The 18,627-nt window shown below is 34.9% G+C and overlaps 1 protein-coding gene across 1 annotated transcript; it reads right to left on the bottom strand.

Annotated features, from left to right (window-relative positions):
• Positions 1 to 2,048: 2,048 nt before the first annotated feature.
• On the bottom strand, positions 2,049 to 13,637 carry LOC140160910 (uncharacterized). Its single transcript, XM_072184245.1, has 3 exons — positions 13,360 to 13,637; positions 5,122 to 5,365; positions 2,049 to 4,113 (listed from the first exon to the last, which is right to left on the bottom strand). The coding sequence occupies exons 1-3, from the start codon at positions 13,483 to 13,485 to the stop codon at positions 3,521 to 3,523; spliced, it is 963 nt and encodes a 320-aa protein (XP_072040346.1). The 5' UTR covers positions 13,486 to 13,637; the 3' UTR covers positions 2,049 to 3,520.
• Positions 13,638 to 18,627: the final 4,990 nt, after the last annotated feature.

The raw sequence follows: 18,627 nt of genomic DNA on the forward strand, positions 1-18,627 counted from the left end.
AAAAAAAAATTTAAATATTTTCAAATTATTCACATAATTCTATGTAATTACGTATGAACCAAAGAAGTAGCACTTCCTTCTATGTACCCATAAAATATAACTGCTAATATGATTAGTAAAAATTATGTTGTGTCAACTAGCTAATTTACATAACAATGTAATGTGTCTGTTCAAGTTCAAGTTATTTGCCTTCATGACGCTCATTGAACTAGATAGAGAGGCAACAAAATGTTAAACTTTCGCAAAAGGCTGCCTTTAAGTATGTTAATCATTTTGCAATAAGGCCAAAAAAACAAAACGAGTTTGTTTCCTGTAGCGCGCGCATTTCGTTTTTGACGGCTTATTGGGCGCATTTGAATTTTCTTTTTCACTTACAAAGAAAAAAAGAAAAAAACCCGGAAAAATCGCAAAAAAATAATATAAAACACTACTGAAGTAAACATTTACATATTACACAACAAACGAGCATAGTGAAAAATTACTGCAGGTTAAAAGTGGGTCATAAATATTCTTTGAATATGAAGAAATGTGATTATTTTTTTGTGTGTGTCGGAGAAACCCACTGTAAATTCCCATTCCAATTTGTAGCGAAAAGGGTTTTTTTTTTCATTTCAAGACATGGATTTTTGGCCTAATATAAGAATATAGCACATACAACATACAACTTTAGTTGTTCAGTATGACTTATGAATTATATGACTTATATTAACGCCTCAAATCGAACGACTCTACACTGTGAAGGCAAGAATGTGTTTAGATTAATGTTATGTTTAGATTATGAATGTCAGATGTTTAGAAATTGAACACAATCACTGAAAAATATTCAGACATTTTGACACATGATGTTAATTTCTAAACTTTTTTTGCAAATGTACTCGACTCGACATTTTAGGACGCGAGACAAATCAAATCCATAATCGGAAACTTGAGACAGCCTTTGATGACAACATTTCAATTACTCTGACCTGTAAATAATCGTGGGTAAGTATAGAACTCAAATAGGCGACTTCAAACATTACAAAGTAACAAAAGCATTGAAAGGGTGTATTTATGATCATTGTCAAAACATGAAAATCTTTGTTTTTTGTCAGGTGAAAACGCGTTCTGAAGTAAGATCGTGCTTTGATTATCAATTTTAATGTAACTAACAAGTTTGTTTCCTGTCCGTGCGCATTTTGTTTTTGGGGCCATTTTACCGCAATAAATTTTTTTATTTGAGAAATGCGAAAAATTATGATATTTTCAAGTAATTAATTTTGAGCTCAATAGCCGGAAAATGCAAATAAGACAATACCTCTGTCAAACGATCGAATCTCCATGAAAGTTGAAACACACTTAAAACGTATAATAAATCACATAACACACAAAAATATGTTTGTAAACTTTACTTATATTCTTTTAAGATAGCTACTACAACCTTAAGAAAACAAACAACAAATATTAACAGCATATTAAACATATCGGTAAATTAGTGAAGTTTCATGAAACTTTTCTATGATGTATTGTTAATGTTTTGAAAGATTCAACCATTTAAAAATTAATATAGTCACTATAATACAAACTATTGTAACTAAGCAAACATACAACGTTTTACAGAAAATATTTAAATGTCGGGTTATAAAAACGTTTAAGGTTATTAATTATTTTAAACTGTTGTGATTTGGTAGTTCACAGCATCTTACGAATGGTAGTGAGCTTTGGCAAAACTTGCATTGTTCAATTCATAGCGAGCGTGTAGAAGAATTAAAATATCACATATATACTTTTATATGTGCTGCGGTTCTTGAGTTACGTTGTGAAGAGGGCTGAAACAATAACACTTTTGTAAAACGTACATAAATTAACAACAATAAATTAAGCAGGTTTGCAGAGTATACGATTTGTAGAATGAACTTTTGCAAAACATCAAGGTGTTAATTTTCAATAATATTGATCTAGATAATGAAAATCGATTTGTAGGTTGCTTCGACCAACAATACCTCGTCTACCTTAATAGGGGTACTACACCCTGTGGTAAATTTGTGACTATTTTGCATTTTCTCAAAAATAATAACACACTGGTAACAAAAGTTATGTATATTATTGGGGCAAGGAATCCAATTACTACACTGGAATTTCAGTGATTCAAGACAAGCGGTTCAGTATATATGATCGGAAATGAGGTACATCCTAGCGGTACCTTATTTCTTATCATAAATAACGAACTGCTTGTCTTGGGTCACTGAAATTCCAGTGTAATAATTGGATTCCTTGCCCCTATAATATACATAACTTTTGTTACCAGTGTGTTTTTAGTTTTTGAGAAAAATGCAAAAATAGACACAAATTTATCGAAGGGTGTAGTACCCCCTTAATAACATTCATGAAACATTGTTAAAAACGTAATGCAAACCATAACAAAATGTTATTTAATTGTTAATGACAAAATATTTTGTTTTGCAAAAGTGTTTGCCCATGTTTTACAATAACGTTTTAAAAACGCGATCTTTATGTAACCCGACATTTAAATATAAATAAATAAATAAATAAATAAATAAATAAAAGATAAATAAAGCAATTTATATAGCGCATTATGTCAGGCCTCAATGCGCTGAACAGAGATACCAAACCAACCAAATTAATACATTATGCAAAAACTACAAAAGTACATATTCTAATAGGCAGATGCAACCAATACAAATTATAGTAAACCCATTTAAAAACATTACAAAGCAATATTACACTTTGATAAGAAAAACAGAATAGCAGAATATTATTAACACGTTTTGAATAAACGTTTTAAGAAAATTTTTGTGTTTGTTGGGAACTAATATTGCTCGTTAAACTAATTATTTTCGTTTCACATCATCACTGCATGTTTCACATCATCACTGCATCAGCAGTGTTGCTGTTTTGAAGTGCTGTGTGATATTGATACTGTATAAAGGGTTCTTTCTTTTTCTTCGCAGGAGAACCCTTAATGGCTCTTAAAAGGAAACGTCAAAAGATCTCATGGTCGCCCTGAGGAACTGGTTAAAGATACTGTAGAACCTGTAATGGTTCTCTGAATGGTTCTTACATTTTCAGAAAGAAACCCCTTTTCAGGGTTCAAGTGTGCGGATTCTCCCAGCAGGGCATTTTAATATAAGTGCACATAATATTCCGCTCCAGACAATAACTTGTTTTCACATGTAGCAGGATTCATTCTAAGCATGGTTAGGAAGATTTAAAACGTAATAAATCACATAACACACAAAAATATGTTTGTAAACTTACTTATATTCTTAAATAGCTACTACAACCTTAAGAAGAAAACAAACAACACATATTAACAGCATATTTAACATCTCGGTAAATTAGTGAAGTTCCATGAAACTTTTCTATGATGTATTGTTAATGTTTTGAAATATATGGAATCTAAATATAACCAAACAAGACGCCCGTTTAAACAAATAACTCACTAATACACTTTTTGTATACGCTAACACCAAGGTTATACAAAAAAACAAAAAACAAATTAAGATGCGGGTTTATTTTTAGTCTATTTTTGTTGCTTACTGGTTACATGTTGTTTATTGAAGTAATACCACTCAAAAAGGAGTTGTTTAAATTTGAATAACATATAAATAAATAAATGTGTAAGTGGTACGGCAACAAACATCACCATGAAAGCCATAAACGCTGTGGTCCGTGGAAACCTTCCCCAGTCTACTTTTTCTCTATATAGATACGTATCCCCATCTATTTCTTTGTTAGCGTGATGTTCGTTCGTTCCCCCAGCAAAGAAGTATATCGCACTAAACATATAGTAAAGCAATGTCACTATCATGGGGTATATCACATGTTGAAGCCGATACGGAGACGATATCAGGATGAAATCGACGATGACAAAAGCTAGACCGACTCCATGGACGTGAACATCCGCAGCATTGGTGCTATATTGGTATGGTTCCCCCGTATCCACGCCCCACCGTAAGAAAGATGTCAGGATGATGCCTGGATATACAGCGTTCTTTAGATACCACGTGATCTTGATGTAAAGGGGTAAGATGTATCCTTTATTAGGGTCAGTTCCACCTGCTTCGATTACATTGTTGATTTCAATCTCTTCTTTGTTTGCTTTAAAGGATGTATCTGTGAAAATGAAGATAATAATAATTATATAGAAAGAAGTAGAAAGTGGTTATGTCGAGGGGTCAGAGCCAAAAGGCCCTAAGTTCAAAAACGCGAACGACATGTAATGATACAGGCGTTTTTGTACTTAAGGCCTTCTGGCTCTAACACATTTCATGCATAGTGTTGCACTTATAATAGGACTTTACAATTTTGCTAATTACAGTATGTGGCTATAACTTGTTTATGGTATGTACAATGATAAGGTGCCCAGTGTTTTGGCACAGACAGCCCTATGTGGAAAACGCAATTTTGAGATACAGGTATTTTTGTACTTATATGGCCTTTTGGCGCTCACACATTTCATGCACAGTGGATGTTGCACTATAATGACTTTACATGTTTGCTGATAACAGTTTCTGTGGCTAAAGTTAAGTATGGCTATCATAAGGTGCCCAGTGTTATAAGGATTATGTTAATACCAAAATCTTATTTTGGCCAAAATGCGCTTACGGCCTTTTGGCTCTGAACCCTCGATATATAGCCGTACATATGATGGCATCATGCAAAATATGAGGAAGACAATTGCGGCAGCAGGGTACACTTTCCAAACCCAGGATCGCCAATGTTATATCGAAAGTCTGACAAGACACGCAAAATCATTAACATTATTGCGCATATAGATTTTTTTATTTTTTTTATTTTCAGGTGTACGTTACTGAAACTATTTTGTGTATTTTCTTTTGGCACATAATTCGGCAATAAAACTAAGAGAAGCACAATTTGTCGCGGGTATTTGGCCTGTTTTTTTTTTCATGCAATGTTTTCTTTACATTCAAAAATTGAAAGTTGAAAGAATAAAAGGATAATACTTATTGGAGTAACAAAGAAAAACACATTTTTTCTGTACATCATAGTGCAGCCAGTAGGAAAAAGATCATAAGCCTGCTAGCTAATCAGGTATATTATGAACATGTTATTGGTTATTTAAAAAAAAAAAGTGGCGGAATATTATTGTAAATTATATACCTTTATAGGATGTTCTCATATGGTAGGCAAAGGTAGAAATAGCGGCAAAAGTGAAGTATAAACACACTGTAATATACGCCAAGTTTGACGCGTATAAGAACATCTTCCATCTGGAATCGGCTGCTTTAGGGTAGTATGGTGTTGTCCCCCATTTTGCAAGAAATACAAATAGCCATACATCAAGATATATAGCTGCGATGAAACGTAGTATAATCCAAGAGATGGGCTGGAACGGTATGGGAAACTGAGGATATAATAAAATGAAATTCAAATGATGTCAGTGTTGTGGCGTCTTTCTTACGTGAGACAATATAGAATAGAAAATAAATAAAGTCTGCACAAAAAGAAACTCATCTGTTATAAACACGCTTATAGCTTCAGAACTAATAATTGTTTTCCCAATATTTCAACATAAAAAGAAGGATGATTTATTTACGCGCATTTTGATACCCAATTTGTCCAATTTTGTTCAATATTAATAATACAGCACTGTTTTGAAAGAAAAATACCCGAATTTAAAAGTTGCCGCTATTTGTATTGATTTGAAAATAAGCGTGAAGATATAATAAATGGCGGGCTTTACGTGCTACCGTGCTGGCATAATAACCATTGATCGATGTAAGCTGCAACTTTTAAATTAGGATATTTTTCTTCAAAAGCACTACTGTGTTGTTAATATTGAACGACATTTGACAAATTTGGTATCAAAATGCGCGTAAATAATTCATCCTTCTTTTTATGTCGAAATATTGTGGAAACAATTATTAGTTCTGAAGCTATAAGCGTGTTTACAACAGCTGAGTTTCTTTTTGTGCAGACTTTATGTAAGAACGTGATAAAGAACAATCTAACAATGTTCAAACTTGCAACTTAGCGCCTCATATAGCACACCGAGATAACAGAATTCAGCATGTGTTTGCAGGTGACCAATGATGATAAATGTGCATGCCTAATTCTTAGTTATCATACATTCTGTAACGCTAAAATGGTGATCGAAGTTATGAATTTGGTAAAATGAGCCCCTTTGAAACTTTTCCCATTGAAAATGTATCCTATAGGGCCTAGATGTGTTTCTTTAACCAAATCAAAATGTGCAGCTGAATAACTTTAAGAAAACATTTCTTCTTTTCAAACTTCACAAAATCATGACAATTAAGAACTGACAAAACAAATTCTCATTTGCCTGGCGAACCAGATTTTCTTTCCAAATTAATTATTAATTATTAAAAAAAAAAAAAAAAACGTCATGACATTAATAAGGTTATATTTGGCGCAGATCAATCCCTCTATCCTGAAATGGTTATGAAAATATACCTATTTAGTATAGTTACTATTCGGCATGTTCGGAATAGAATTCTAAATTTAACACGCACTGTTTGCTTTGAATAACACACGTTGTCGTATTCGGAGCTTTGTTCATGTGTGCAAGTTCATATAATAATTACTAGCGGGATACCCGCGCTGCGCGCGGGTCCCCGCTAGATGAGTAAATGGGAGCGATCACTAAAACGGGAGGAATTACTGAAAAGGTAGAATCATTGAAAAGGTAAATTTTATTGTTCTAAACCTGTCCCTTCTGGCAGTTCATTCAGCTTCTTTCTTTCTTTTCAGTTTCTTCTACATGGGCCTAGTTTGTTCCCATTAAAAAAACATTGCTATTTAGAGTAAATGGGAGCGATCACTAAAACGGGAGGAATTACTGAAAAGGTAGAATCATTGAAAAGGTAAATTTTATTGTTCTAAACCTGTCCCTTCTGGCAGTTCATTCAGCTTCTTTCTTTCTTTTCAGTTTCTTCTACATGGGCCTAGTTTGTTCCCATTAAAAAAAACATTGCTATTTAGAGTAAATGGGAGCGATCACTAAAACGGGAGGAATTACTGAAAAGGTAGAATCACTAAAAGGTAAATTTTATTGTTCTAAACCTGTCCCTTCTGGCAGTTCATTCAGCTTCTTTCTTTCTTTTCAGTTTCTTCTACATGGGCCTAGTTTGTTCCCATTAAAAAAAACATTGCTATTTAGAGTAAATGGGAGCGATCACTAAAACGGGAGGAATTTAATACTGAAAAGGTAGAATCATTGAAAAAGTAAATTTTATTGTTCTAAACCTGTCCCTTCTGGCAGTTCATTCAGCTTCTTTCTTTCTTTTCAGTTTCTTCTACATGGGCCTAGTTTGTTCCCATTAAAAAAAAACATTGCTATTTAGAGTAAATGGGAGCGATCACTAAAACGGGAGGAATTACTGAAAAGGTAGAATCACTAAAAGGTAAATTTTATTGTTCTAAACCTGTCCCTTCTGGCAGTTCATTCAGCTTCTTTCTTTCTTTTCAGTTTCTTCTACATGGGCCTAGTTTGTTCCCATTAAAAAAAACATTGCTATTTAGCTTGTGATTTTCCGTTTCCATGTTATTTATTTATTTAGGCCTAACCGCATTCCCATTATTTTCTAAATCTGTCCTTTCTTGCATTTCCTTTTAGCTTCTTTTTTTTATATGCTGCTTAGCTTGTGATTTCCCGTTTCCATGTTAATTCTGTTCTCATTATTTTAGCTTCTCTTTTCTTATTTTTCCTGATTTATTTTAATCTAATTTTAGCTTTTTTTCTTGCGTTTCCTGATTAGTTTCTTTCTTTCCTTCTTTATTTTGCTCCCGTTTCATTTAGTCACTGTAACCATAACCCGTATCTTTTTTGTCTTCTTTTTCTTTTCTTTTTTATTCATTTTATTCTTTCTTTCTTTTCAGTTTCTTCTACATAGATCTATTTTGTTCCAATAAATATATGCTGTTATTCTCCGTTTCCATGTTATTTATTTATTTATTTATTATAATTTGATATTTTATAAATCTACCCTTTCTTATGTTTGTCCTTCCTTTTAGCTTTGGCTTTTTTTCTACATAGTTATTTTGTTCCCATTTTTCATATTTCCTGCTTAGCGTGTGATTTCCCGTTTGCATTTAATTATGTTCTCATTATTTTAGCTTCCTTTTTTCATGAATTATTTATTTGTTTATTTATTTATTTACTCTAATCCACAACCCTGTTAACCCATCCAATTCAGTAGGCCTACCTTTTCAGTTTTGTCCTACTTTCTTTTCTTTTCTATTTCTCTGACACGGAAAGTTGGCCTATGCATATATGCGCCCCGTGCGTGCGAGTCACATCCCTTGTAAGCCAACGCACTAACACCAACGCGCTGCCAGTTAGTTACTGTACGCGCTACCACTGAGTTTTGACAATAAAAAAGCCCGGGAAAATAAACCCGGTTTTAACCATACATATTTGTTGACCGTTTTCAACCAAATAAAGTGCAATGCATTTCCCGTATTCCTCAATCTCGACGATTCATATAGGCCTAGACAACCAAATAAAGTGCAATGCATTTCCCGTATATATTCCTCAATCTCGACGATTCATATAATAGGCCTAGAATAAATAATGAAATTGTACACTGTCTGCACCCCGGGTCTCCACGCAGGCACTATCACCACTCTAGACTACCAGACCACTGTTTCCTACGTTACCTTAGTGATGACGCAAAGACCTGATTCACGCGTCGTAGCCTTAATTTCTTGGCTGCCAACCTCGATGCAGTGGCGGAAAATGGGGCGCGTAGCTCTGCGTAGGGACGAAAAGCTCGTAAGATCATTATTAAATTATGCGCTGTTGTGCATCTAGATAGCCTGAATCATTTCTTGGCCACCTCGCAGTTGGCAGAAAACGGGGCAATGTTGCTCTGCGTATGGTTTTTAATGGAAATATTATTACGCGGTTCACACTGTCCTTATTACCCACAATGCCACTGCGATCGATTTTACATAGCAACACGACAGTTTTTTATGTTATTCTCTTAGTTACCATCATTTTTTGGAAAAACGAATGTCCGATGGAAAAATGGCAATATGTACCCGATCAATATACCACTAAATCAATGCCGAAAGTCTAGGCAATTCGGAGAACACTCGCGCACAAGATGGGCAACCTTCCTTTTATTTATATAGATGTATTGTGAACTTGTAGTTGCAGAACCACCCACATTGTGTGATACAGCGGCACCGCGATATAATAATATGGGCCTTCATGAAGTTCATGGCACAAGATTATATTCTGTGTACATGTACATGGTCCAAGTATTAAAAGAAGGGAATTTCAATCTGAAGTTTTAATCCAAGACACGTCCTAGCTGGGAAACCAGTTTTGAGACGCTTCCTCATAAAGTCCCGCATAAAGTCAGTCGTGTCTCCATACAAGACACGTCTAAAATGGAAGACGTGTCCGAAGACGTGAACTTTACTGGTTTAAGACACACAACACTCAGTACCACCTGACGAATATACAAAGTGGTCTTGCGGCCTTTTTTCAAAATCATTGGCGATACCGCTAAACTAGATCCCCTATCATTCAAATCAGAGGATGATTTAAGCACTTCCCAGCAAGTCTTGCGGTTAGCACAGCTGTGTGCGTAAACATGACACCACTGCCCGCCCACTGCATACACACGTGCATGGTTAAATTTGAATTTGGACAGATATATTTACAATAAATACACCTTCAAAAAGTTGGTCGATTTCACATTTTATGTTATCTACAGAAGGTGTGAATTATCATTCATGCATACATGACTTTAGATCTGAAATCGACCAAATAATGACGACACACGGGCAATTCTAAAACAACATCTTTTGCACAGAGTTCAATGGGATTTGAAAAGTAAAGTGGCAGTTGAAACTCTAGTGATAACACATTTACAGTGCATGATGGGGCTTCCTTAAATCATCCTCTGCATTCAAATTGTCATTTGGTATTTTTGAAATGAATAATTTGGCAAAAAACGAAGAAAACTGCAGTAGACCCTATTTAATGACAAAGTTGAGGACCCATTCAAATACATAGCTAATTTATATACTGACAGTATATATATATATACAAATTACAGATTACATGTAAATGCCTTATTTTGTCTTAACTACACGGCTTTCGGCTGAGCCACTAGCAGGCTATGTTAGCACATCTATGACAATGACAAAGGTACCAAAATCTGAATTTTGATGAATTTTACGATTGTCCGGATTTCACTGAATGGGCCTTTGGAGTGAAGTTCTCTCTTTCGGAGTGAAAATTTCACTCTTTTGGAGCGGTTTCACTCTTTTTGGAAGAATAGACACCCCAGAGGAAGTAGACTTCTCCGTAGTCCACTTGCCCATTTTGCATACTCTGGCTATTACATTTAAGCATAAAACTCAACTGATAGATTTTCACATCTGTATCTGATCTTTTCAGTCACCGCACTCCCTCTGTTTGTTAGCTTCCCAAGTGGACTGCTGACTTTGCCTTGCGGTTAAGATTTTTAACACGAGACTCTATGGAGAGTTAGGCCAATTTCTGGCCTAACTAAAATTGGCCATGATGTAATGCATCTTTAAATGGATCTGCCTTGTGATTGGTCGCCCATATCTCGCTATGGTTTAAATCTTCCGGGCCCGCGCCATTACCATTAACTACACCGTACACAACTATCTGTAGTATTTACGGCGCTTTTGTGTTGACGCGAAAGTTAATCTCTCATCAAACATCTAGCGCGTCTTGTACTATACCATGCTTAGTACTTGTGGTTATCGCGGCTGTGTACTCTAGACATTGTTTCTTTCGCAAAATTGAGTTTTTTGATATGTTTGTACTTTGTTATGTTTTTTATAAATACAAGGAATGAAAATCCAGATTTGTAAACTCCAACTGCAATATTTTAAGGATTTTATTTCACTATTCCACTCGTGTTTGAAATTGAAAAGGAAAGAAAATCTTTGTTGAACCAGCAGGGTTCACGCGCGCAACAACGCATCGCGTTGCGTATCGCGCAATTTGTTAACGCACAAATACGCTACGCATACGCGACGCTTATCTGCATGCGCGGCGCATCTTATGGAAACACCACGGAAGCACAAAAACCTAGTGGTCAAATGGCTCCGTTTTAGCTGATAAAATGTGGGGTTTTTTCAAGTTCTTTCCCCGATTTAAATATCAAGTTATGAATGGATTTCACTCAAACTTCTCAAGGGGCTATGGATTTACCCGATGTTCACGTAATATAAGGTACAAAAACGAAAACTGCCGCATTCTCCTGTGAGATTCGATGAAAGTGCAAAATGTGACCACTTTAAACTTCAACGGCCATTATTTCAATGTTCATAAAATGACGATTTAGGTACACGATAACTCAATAAATACAGCATCTATAGGTAAGCAAATATGATCATCGTAAAAAGCATGATCGACTCAAGAAACGGTTTTCTCATTTTTTTATATTTTGGTCTATTTCCGATTTTAGGCATCATTTTATGCAAATAGGCGTTTGTGAATTTTAAAAAGTTCAATTTGATGCCTTATATGGTCAATATCTCAAAAAATAAGGCCAATATAAAAAATATAAAAAAACCGTTTTTGGAATGGAGCCTCAAGATTGAGCTAAGAACAAAATAAAATATTTTGGAAAGAGTGTTTTTTGTTATGATGTACCTAACAAATATTGCCAAAAACTCACTTTTTGTGATTTTCTTCAGAATTGTTGTTTTTACCCCAAATCTGTATTTATATTAAGATTTATTGATGTCTTGCCTTCATAAAAATGTATACTTTTATATGTCTTGCGCGAATAATTATTAAGTTATTGCACTTTTACTACATGCATGTCTGAGAGTACACAGCCACCTTAATGGACTGATAAACAAGTATGCTTAACAGTGTGTTTTTAGAGAGCAAAGTCCCGGGGCAAAGTTCTGCTTAAAATTCAAAGTCCATAGTCGGATTTTCGTGGTTCGCTATCAATAAACTGGTAGATTCCAAAATCAGAATTGTTCAATATTAAAGTGAGCCATTATAATTATGCAAGATAATGTTGCATTCAATTACTTTTATTGTCACTTATCATCTGATATTCTTAATTCTTTATGACCATTTTACTATTGAATACTTTAATTTTAATAAAAATCAGTATAATTTTGAGTTCAACGAAATGGGTTCATCATGACTAATAATAACATATTTTTAATAAAATTCGACTATGGCATAGTCTACGGAGGAAGATGCTGATCAAGAAATGCCACGAAAGTGAACCACATTGACAGACTATTATAATCAGAACATTCTTTTTACTAGTATGTGGCAAAAGGTAGACGGATCGCGGTATACAAACGGTATAACGTCGGGACCGGGGTGGGGGCACTGCCCGACCCCCTTTGGCTACGCCACTGGCATGTAAACATTATTATGTCCAAAAAATCTGGTTAAAAATTAATAAAATGAAATTGTATTCTTTATTAACTGAAAAACAGCAGTACTTAGTAGAGCAGAAGCTAGTAATCTGGGTCTTGCGGTTCTTGAGTCAAGGCCATTAAAGGAGTGTTTCGTGATCATAGCATCCTCTTTTTATGACATTTTGAAAAGCCTATTCCCAAAATTTCAGTTGATTCCGATTTTGCGTTTGCGAGTTATGCATGATTATGTGTATTACACTGCTCCATAGACAGTGCGTTGTAATTTCGTTCTGGTGCACCAGAACGAAATTCAAATTTCACGATATCTTTGCAAAACGAATTAATCTGCAAGAAATATTTTGTACATAAACATTGTGTAGCCAGAAGTTTCCAGTGATATAAAAATCTCAACTTTTTTTGAGAAAAGTGGGGGGATGAGGCTGTGGATCACGAAATGCCCCTTTAATATATCAAAACGACAGTTTCGGGTGTTTTCCCCCTCCCAAGAAAAAGTATGCCCTTGGGACGGAAATGACACCCCTTACATTAAGATCAAGAATTTCTTTCATAGAACCATGCATTCCTTTTGTGTGTCAGCTTTATTTGTCTTAATATTTGAGTGCAAACACTGCCAGGTCATGTCCCATCTGCATGACCCACCTTTTATCATAATATGCATCTGCATGACCCGACTTTTATCATGGAAGGAAATAATAATTATTGTGGAACTCTTTGTTTTTGCCCCTCTGATAGTCCATTGAAATTTAATAGTGTAACTCTGTTTGATGAGACGTACAAACCTACCCTTTCCCATTCCTTCCCCCATTCCTCCTCAATCAATGTCGGGGAGACTGGAAAGCTAGTAAAACTGCTTTTATCAGCATTGAATTGGGGGGGGGGGTGTTGATTTACAGTTTATAGTATACGCTAGCGTTACGGGTCAGAGTATTCCAACTTGAGATTATTTTCCTTGATTGTAATTGTAGTACTGACCTGTGGTGTAGCGAATCTTTTTGGATGGACTCCGTTAAAACCAATCCACTCTGGGCTCAATTCTCTCCGCAAAATTCTTCCTAATTTCGTCGCCCAGCTACTCGAATCTTGTGCAGATCCCGCCATGCTGAAAGCAGTAAATTCGTATCAGTATCACATAATTATGCTACAAATTATATATTTACGTCTTCTTATGATTTTAATACGTTTTTCATTTTTGCCTTGAGTATAAAATTGTATACAACTGACAAATTTACATGAACAATGATTTTGGCCTTGCCTATTGTTCAAGTTCGCCTTCGTAAAATATGTTCACTGAACCGTACCGTAGAAACTGCTTCGATTGAACTTGAGCATGTGGGAACAACAAATGCTAAACTTTCGTAAAGGCTGCCTTTAGTCCGGGCTTTAAACATGGTAATCATTTGAATATCAGAATATAAAATGGCATGAGGCTAGTGTAGGTCCTAAACATGCTACTTAATTTATGCCCTACCCGTCATTTGCTAAATCAGAAATCTTTATAAAAAAATCATCAAATATCAGATTTTTTGCATTTTTGTATGGAGTGTATAGATGTGCTAAAGATACCCTACAACTGCAAGTGATAAGAGCAAAAGTAACCTAGCCGGGGACCTATCATTTAGCAAGGGTAACATTTGACATATTTGTCAATTTTTGAATCTGTCACTACGGACACGTAGGCCTACACTTTAAAAAAATTCGACACCCAATTAAAGCGAAATTTATATATTTCAAATTCAAACAAGGATGTTTTCTTGAGTGTTGCCAAATTTTCATATACAATAAATTATTGCTTCGATTTCGCAGGATTAGGCCTACTATATAAAATGCATTAAAAATGGAAGGCAATGGCTTACTACTATAGCCATTGGTCTTATTACTATTTCAACGCACAGTGATTTCGACGGTTCAGTACCCGTCGCAAGATTGTGCGTTTGTTTGCTTAATGTTTACTCCAAAAATGGGGCTCACATCTTGAGGCAGCTATTGGCAAAACGTCCCCTTTTCGACATCAACTAGTCAAGCATTGTGTGGGTCGTCAATACCAGAACGTGAACGTAAATATGGGCGACTTCAAATCAAACATGACAACAAAAGCATCTTTTTTTTACCTTTTTTTTTACCTTTTTTTTTGTTAAGGTCAAAAACGTGCTCAGTGGTGTTGAGACACAAAATCAGATACTATTTTAAATATATATAGAGAGACTTTGATTCAGCACACAAAAAGGCTTCAAGTGAAACCTAGTATAAGGTTCAGGTTCTTATAAGTTGTATATGTTGTATGTGGAACTTTCAATAGTTCTACAGACGGGCTCTGCAATGGCCAGAAGAACCATTTTAGACATGAAAAACGTTATGTAAAGACCAGTATGCCTATAGACATATGATAGAACACTCGGGAAAGTACTGGCTTTCATATATCTGTCGACTGAGTAGTGGACTCGGAGTGACTTGCCACCCTGTCATGTGGCTATCTCAATTGGTGCTGATGAACAGTGGCGTAGATTTCTTTTTGACACGAGGGGGAAGGAGTTAGAAAAATGTCTTGAAGTATTATGTGAATCCAACACCTTTTGGCGACAGAATAAATTTATAGTGCAAGTGCGGGCAAACAAAAAATGTTGCCAGAAGCTAAACTCAAAATATAGTGCAAAAGTGGAATAAATTCGCGCGAAGCACGCAAAATTTTGTGGCTAAAATGGCCAAATATCAGGTAAATTTGGTCAGAAACCCAGGCGTCAACATAATTGTATTGAGTATCTTTGGTCATAGTGAATAATTATTAAATTTCACATGACCCCTCAGGTGTGTTTGCATATATTTGGAATCAACCAGCCTCCACAATTTCATGCATCCAACCATATACATAATGGCACATAACTGCCACAGCTTCTGTTTATAGGGCCCATGGCCTTGTACATTTTAGCACTACAACATTAAACGAATACAACCAATTCTTATATTTTTTGCAAAACGTGCATATTTTTTATTAACTATTTATTGCATTATTAAAATAGTGATAGTCAATTTATACAGTTGCCATATCAATAATTTACAAAAATAGAAGTGGAATAATAGAAAAGCAAATTATTATATATAAACTCAACATGATTGTTTGACAAGTGGTAATCTCTGAAAGTTACACAAAACTATTGTTGCATAGAACTGTGATACTAAAACCTCTGGTATAGTTTCATGAAAATGCACATGTTGATAACATCATCCATAGACCATTTCTACGGTCTATGTCACCGAAACATCAAGAAAATCACATGATCAGCACCTGAATAGATAGATTGTTCAAAGACAGGATAAAGAAAGACCCTGATTTCTATTGACAGCTACTACTGTACAATGTTAATTTGTTTTTATCTACTACCTGCACCAAATGTTGAAATCTAGAAAAAAGTGATTTTAAAGATAGATCACTTCACACTTCTAAATTAGTATAAAACATGCATGAAGTGGTGTAATGGTGAAATATCCTTATTCATACATCTTATTAAGCTTCATTTGTATTATGTTACATGCAGTTTGAACTATGAAATTTATTTCAAACAAAATTGTTTTATCGCCTGCCCACCTGTTCCCCCCGATAATTTCTACACATCCAAATAATCTTTTCTTGGCCTAATGATACTTCTTTTGTTGAATATTGTGAGAAAGCATGGCCTAATAGTTATGGTACTCAACTTTGGTGTATGAGATCCTGGGTTCAATTCCCAAATGGATTATTAAAGCGAGTTGAACTAATGCAGGATATGTTATCTTACAATATTAAGTACATCGAAATGCGATATCTACTGTTTTACTTTCATATCAAAATAGGTTTCAATCCATGTTACTGCTACAGCTAAGATTTTAGGCATTTTCTGGATTTCATAATTTCTCAACAATCCCAAATTGTTAGTGGATATAATAATATAAATTGTCAAAGCATCAAATTGTGTGATATTTTGTTACAATTTTGATGACTGTGCAGAAAGTGTAAAAAAATGATGCAAAGTACTAGAGTCAGACTAAAACCTAATAAATTAAGGTTGACTACGCTGGTTTTTATCTAGCATAGACTTTTCAGACCAGGAGAGCTATGGTCTATCTCATCTAAAGTTGAGAATTGGATTTCACAGTGACGGATGCAAATCGCACATGCCAGCCTAATCCTGCTTGGCATATACTGTATATGCCAAGCGGGATTAGGCTGGCATACACACAAGTAGAAGTGCAATATGTTCACACGCTGGCAATGCAACTGCGAAAACACACTAATTAGAATCCGCCAATGCAAAATTCAAGATGGCATTACTCTGAACTTGAGATGAGACCGACTATTACAGCACTATGATAATCTTGATAATAATGAAGCATTGTCTGTTTCAATAAGTTGGTGCCAGATTACGGAAATTGATACCAAAAATAAAAAATCTATATTCAACATAAAAATAACATAATTTCTATGAAAATGATATATCAATACATGTAAATGATATATGATATATATACCATGTAGCCTAAATGATAAATAATATAAATACTGATAGTAAAGCGAAACTGAGATGTGATACTGTCCTGTTAGTAGATCTGATTATTGCAAATAAAACACATGAATGCATTATTGCAATATGTGATGGAAAAACTTTGCACAATTAAACTTTTTTTAACTTTTTAAGATTTTTAACAAAATCTGTTAATATAAAATTCCTGATAACACAGGATGTTTTTCAAGTCCCAAGCATATATTTTATACAAGACAAGAGTACACGGTTGTATTTCAAAGAACAAAATGTGGGCGGGGCAAAAACACTGATCAAACCAATCAAAACACATTATTGGAAATACTAACCAATCAAGAGTGAGTTTGATCCACTTCCACATCACACTGTGTACAAATTTGTTGTCATGCTCTGTTACCTCAATTTTTATTGTAGCCAGTTATAAAATTTGGAGCCTGAGATAAAAGCAAACTTGTTTAAATCCTTACGACAATGTCTGCATCTTTGGGCATCTTTACAGAGATCCAAGCAAATAAAATTGATAACCCCTATACATATTGTTTGAATCATGGAGGTATGAATCCACTTGACCCTGCGTATGATATCAATGTCAATGACTTATCACAAAATGCATGTTTTTATGCTTGAAGTTTGCAAAAACCAGTCTACTACAAGAAAAGTATTAACCTGAACAATATCAATAGATACCCTGGTATAGCAAAACAAAACCTGATATAACAAAACAAACCTGGTATAACATCACAAACCCTGGTCTATCATCATAAACCCTGGTTTATCATCACAAACCCTGGTGTATCATCACAAACCCTGGTCTATCATCACAAACCCTGGTATAACAGCACAAACCCTGTGTATACAAAACAAGCTACCATATTCTCTCTTATTTAAACCACAACTCCAATAAAATGCCCCACCAAACTGGTCAATAAATGCTGAAAATACCATACAGTAACCGTATTTCAATCAGCCATGTTTACTGTATTTATTTGTAGATATTCCTTATTGCTGTGGAGCACTGCCAGGCGGTACATGTGATGTTTTAATGGTACTTACAGGGCTGTCAACTCTCACGCATTGGCCATGAGTCTCACGCATTGGGTCACTTTCTCACGCCAAGGTAGTATAATCTCACGCCTAGGTAGTAAATCTCACGCAAAAAGCTAGAAAATGAGTAAAATCTCATGCATCGTCATGAATAATTTGTTGCTCCCCCGCTTTTCACATTCTCGAAGCGTCAATAATCATGGTACAAAATGAACATTGGAGTCGGCAAATCCCGGTACGCCTCTGTCTCACGCCAAGCAATTCCAAAAAGTTGACAGCCCTGTACTTATCATTGCAAAAAAGACCCTTTTTGTAAAATGCAATAGAGAGAATATGGCATTTTGTATATCAGTTATGCAAGCAATATTTAGGGAAGCAATTATGTGACATGAACTGAAAAATATGGGATAAAAATACAAAACATCTTAATAAGAAAATACAAAATGTTCATAAATTTGCAACAAAGCATGCCAGGTATTTCGACATCATAAGAGCAACTTAGCAAGGGCAAGAACTCAATTTTCAAAATGTGCAACTTTGGTCCGAGTAGATCAGATCATGTCACATAATGTACTTATCATTGCAAAGCAAATCATAATGCCTAAATAAGCAAACAAAGAAACTGCATACTTTATATTTAAACCCAAACCTTTGTTTACATGCATCAGCCTTTCTTATACTATCA

The sequence above is a fragment of the Amphiura filiformis genome, chromosome 9 (genome assembly GCF_039555335.1).
Source record: "Amphiura filiformis chromosome 9, Afil_fr2py, whole genome shotgun sequence".
NCBI lineage: Eukaryota > Metazoa > Echinodermata > Ophiuroidea > Amphilepidida > Amphiuridae > Amphiura > Amphiura filiformis.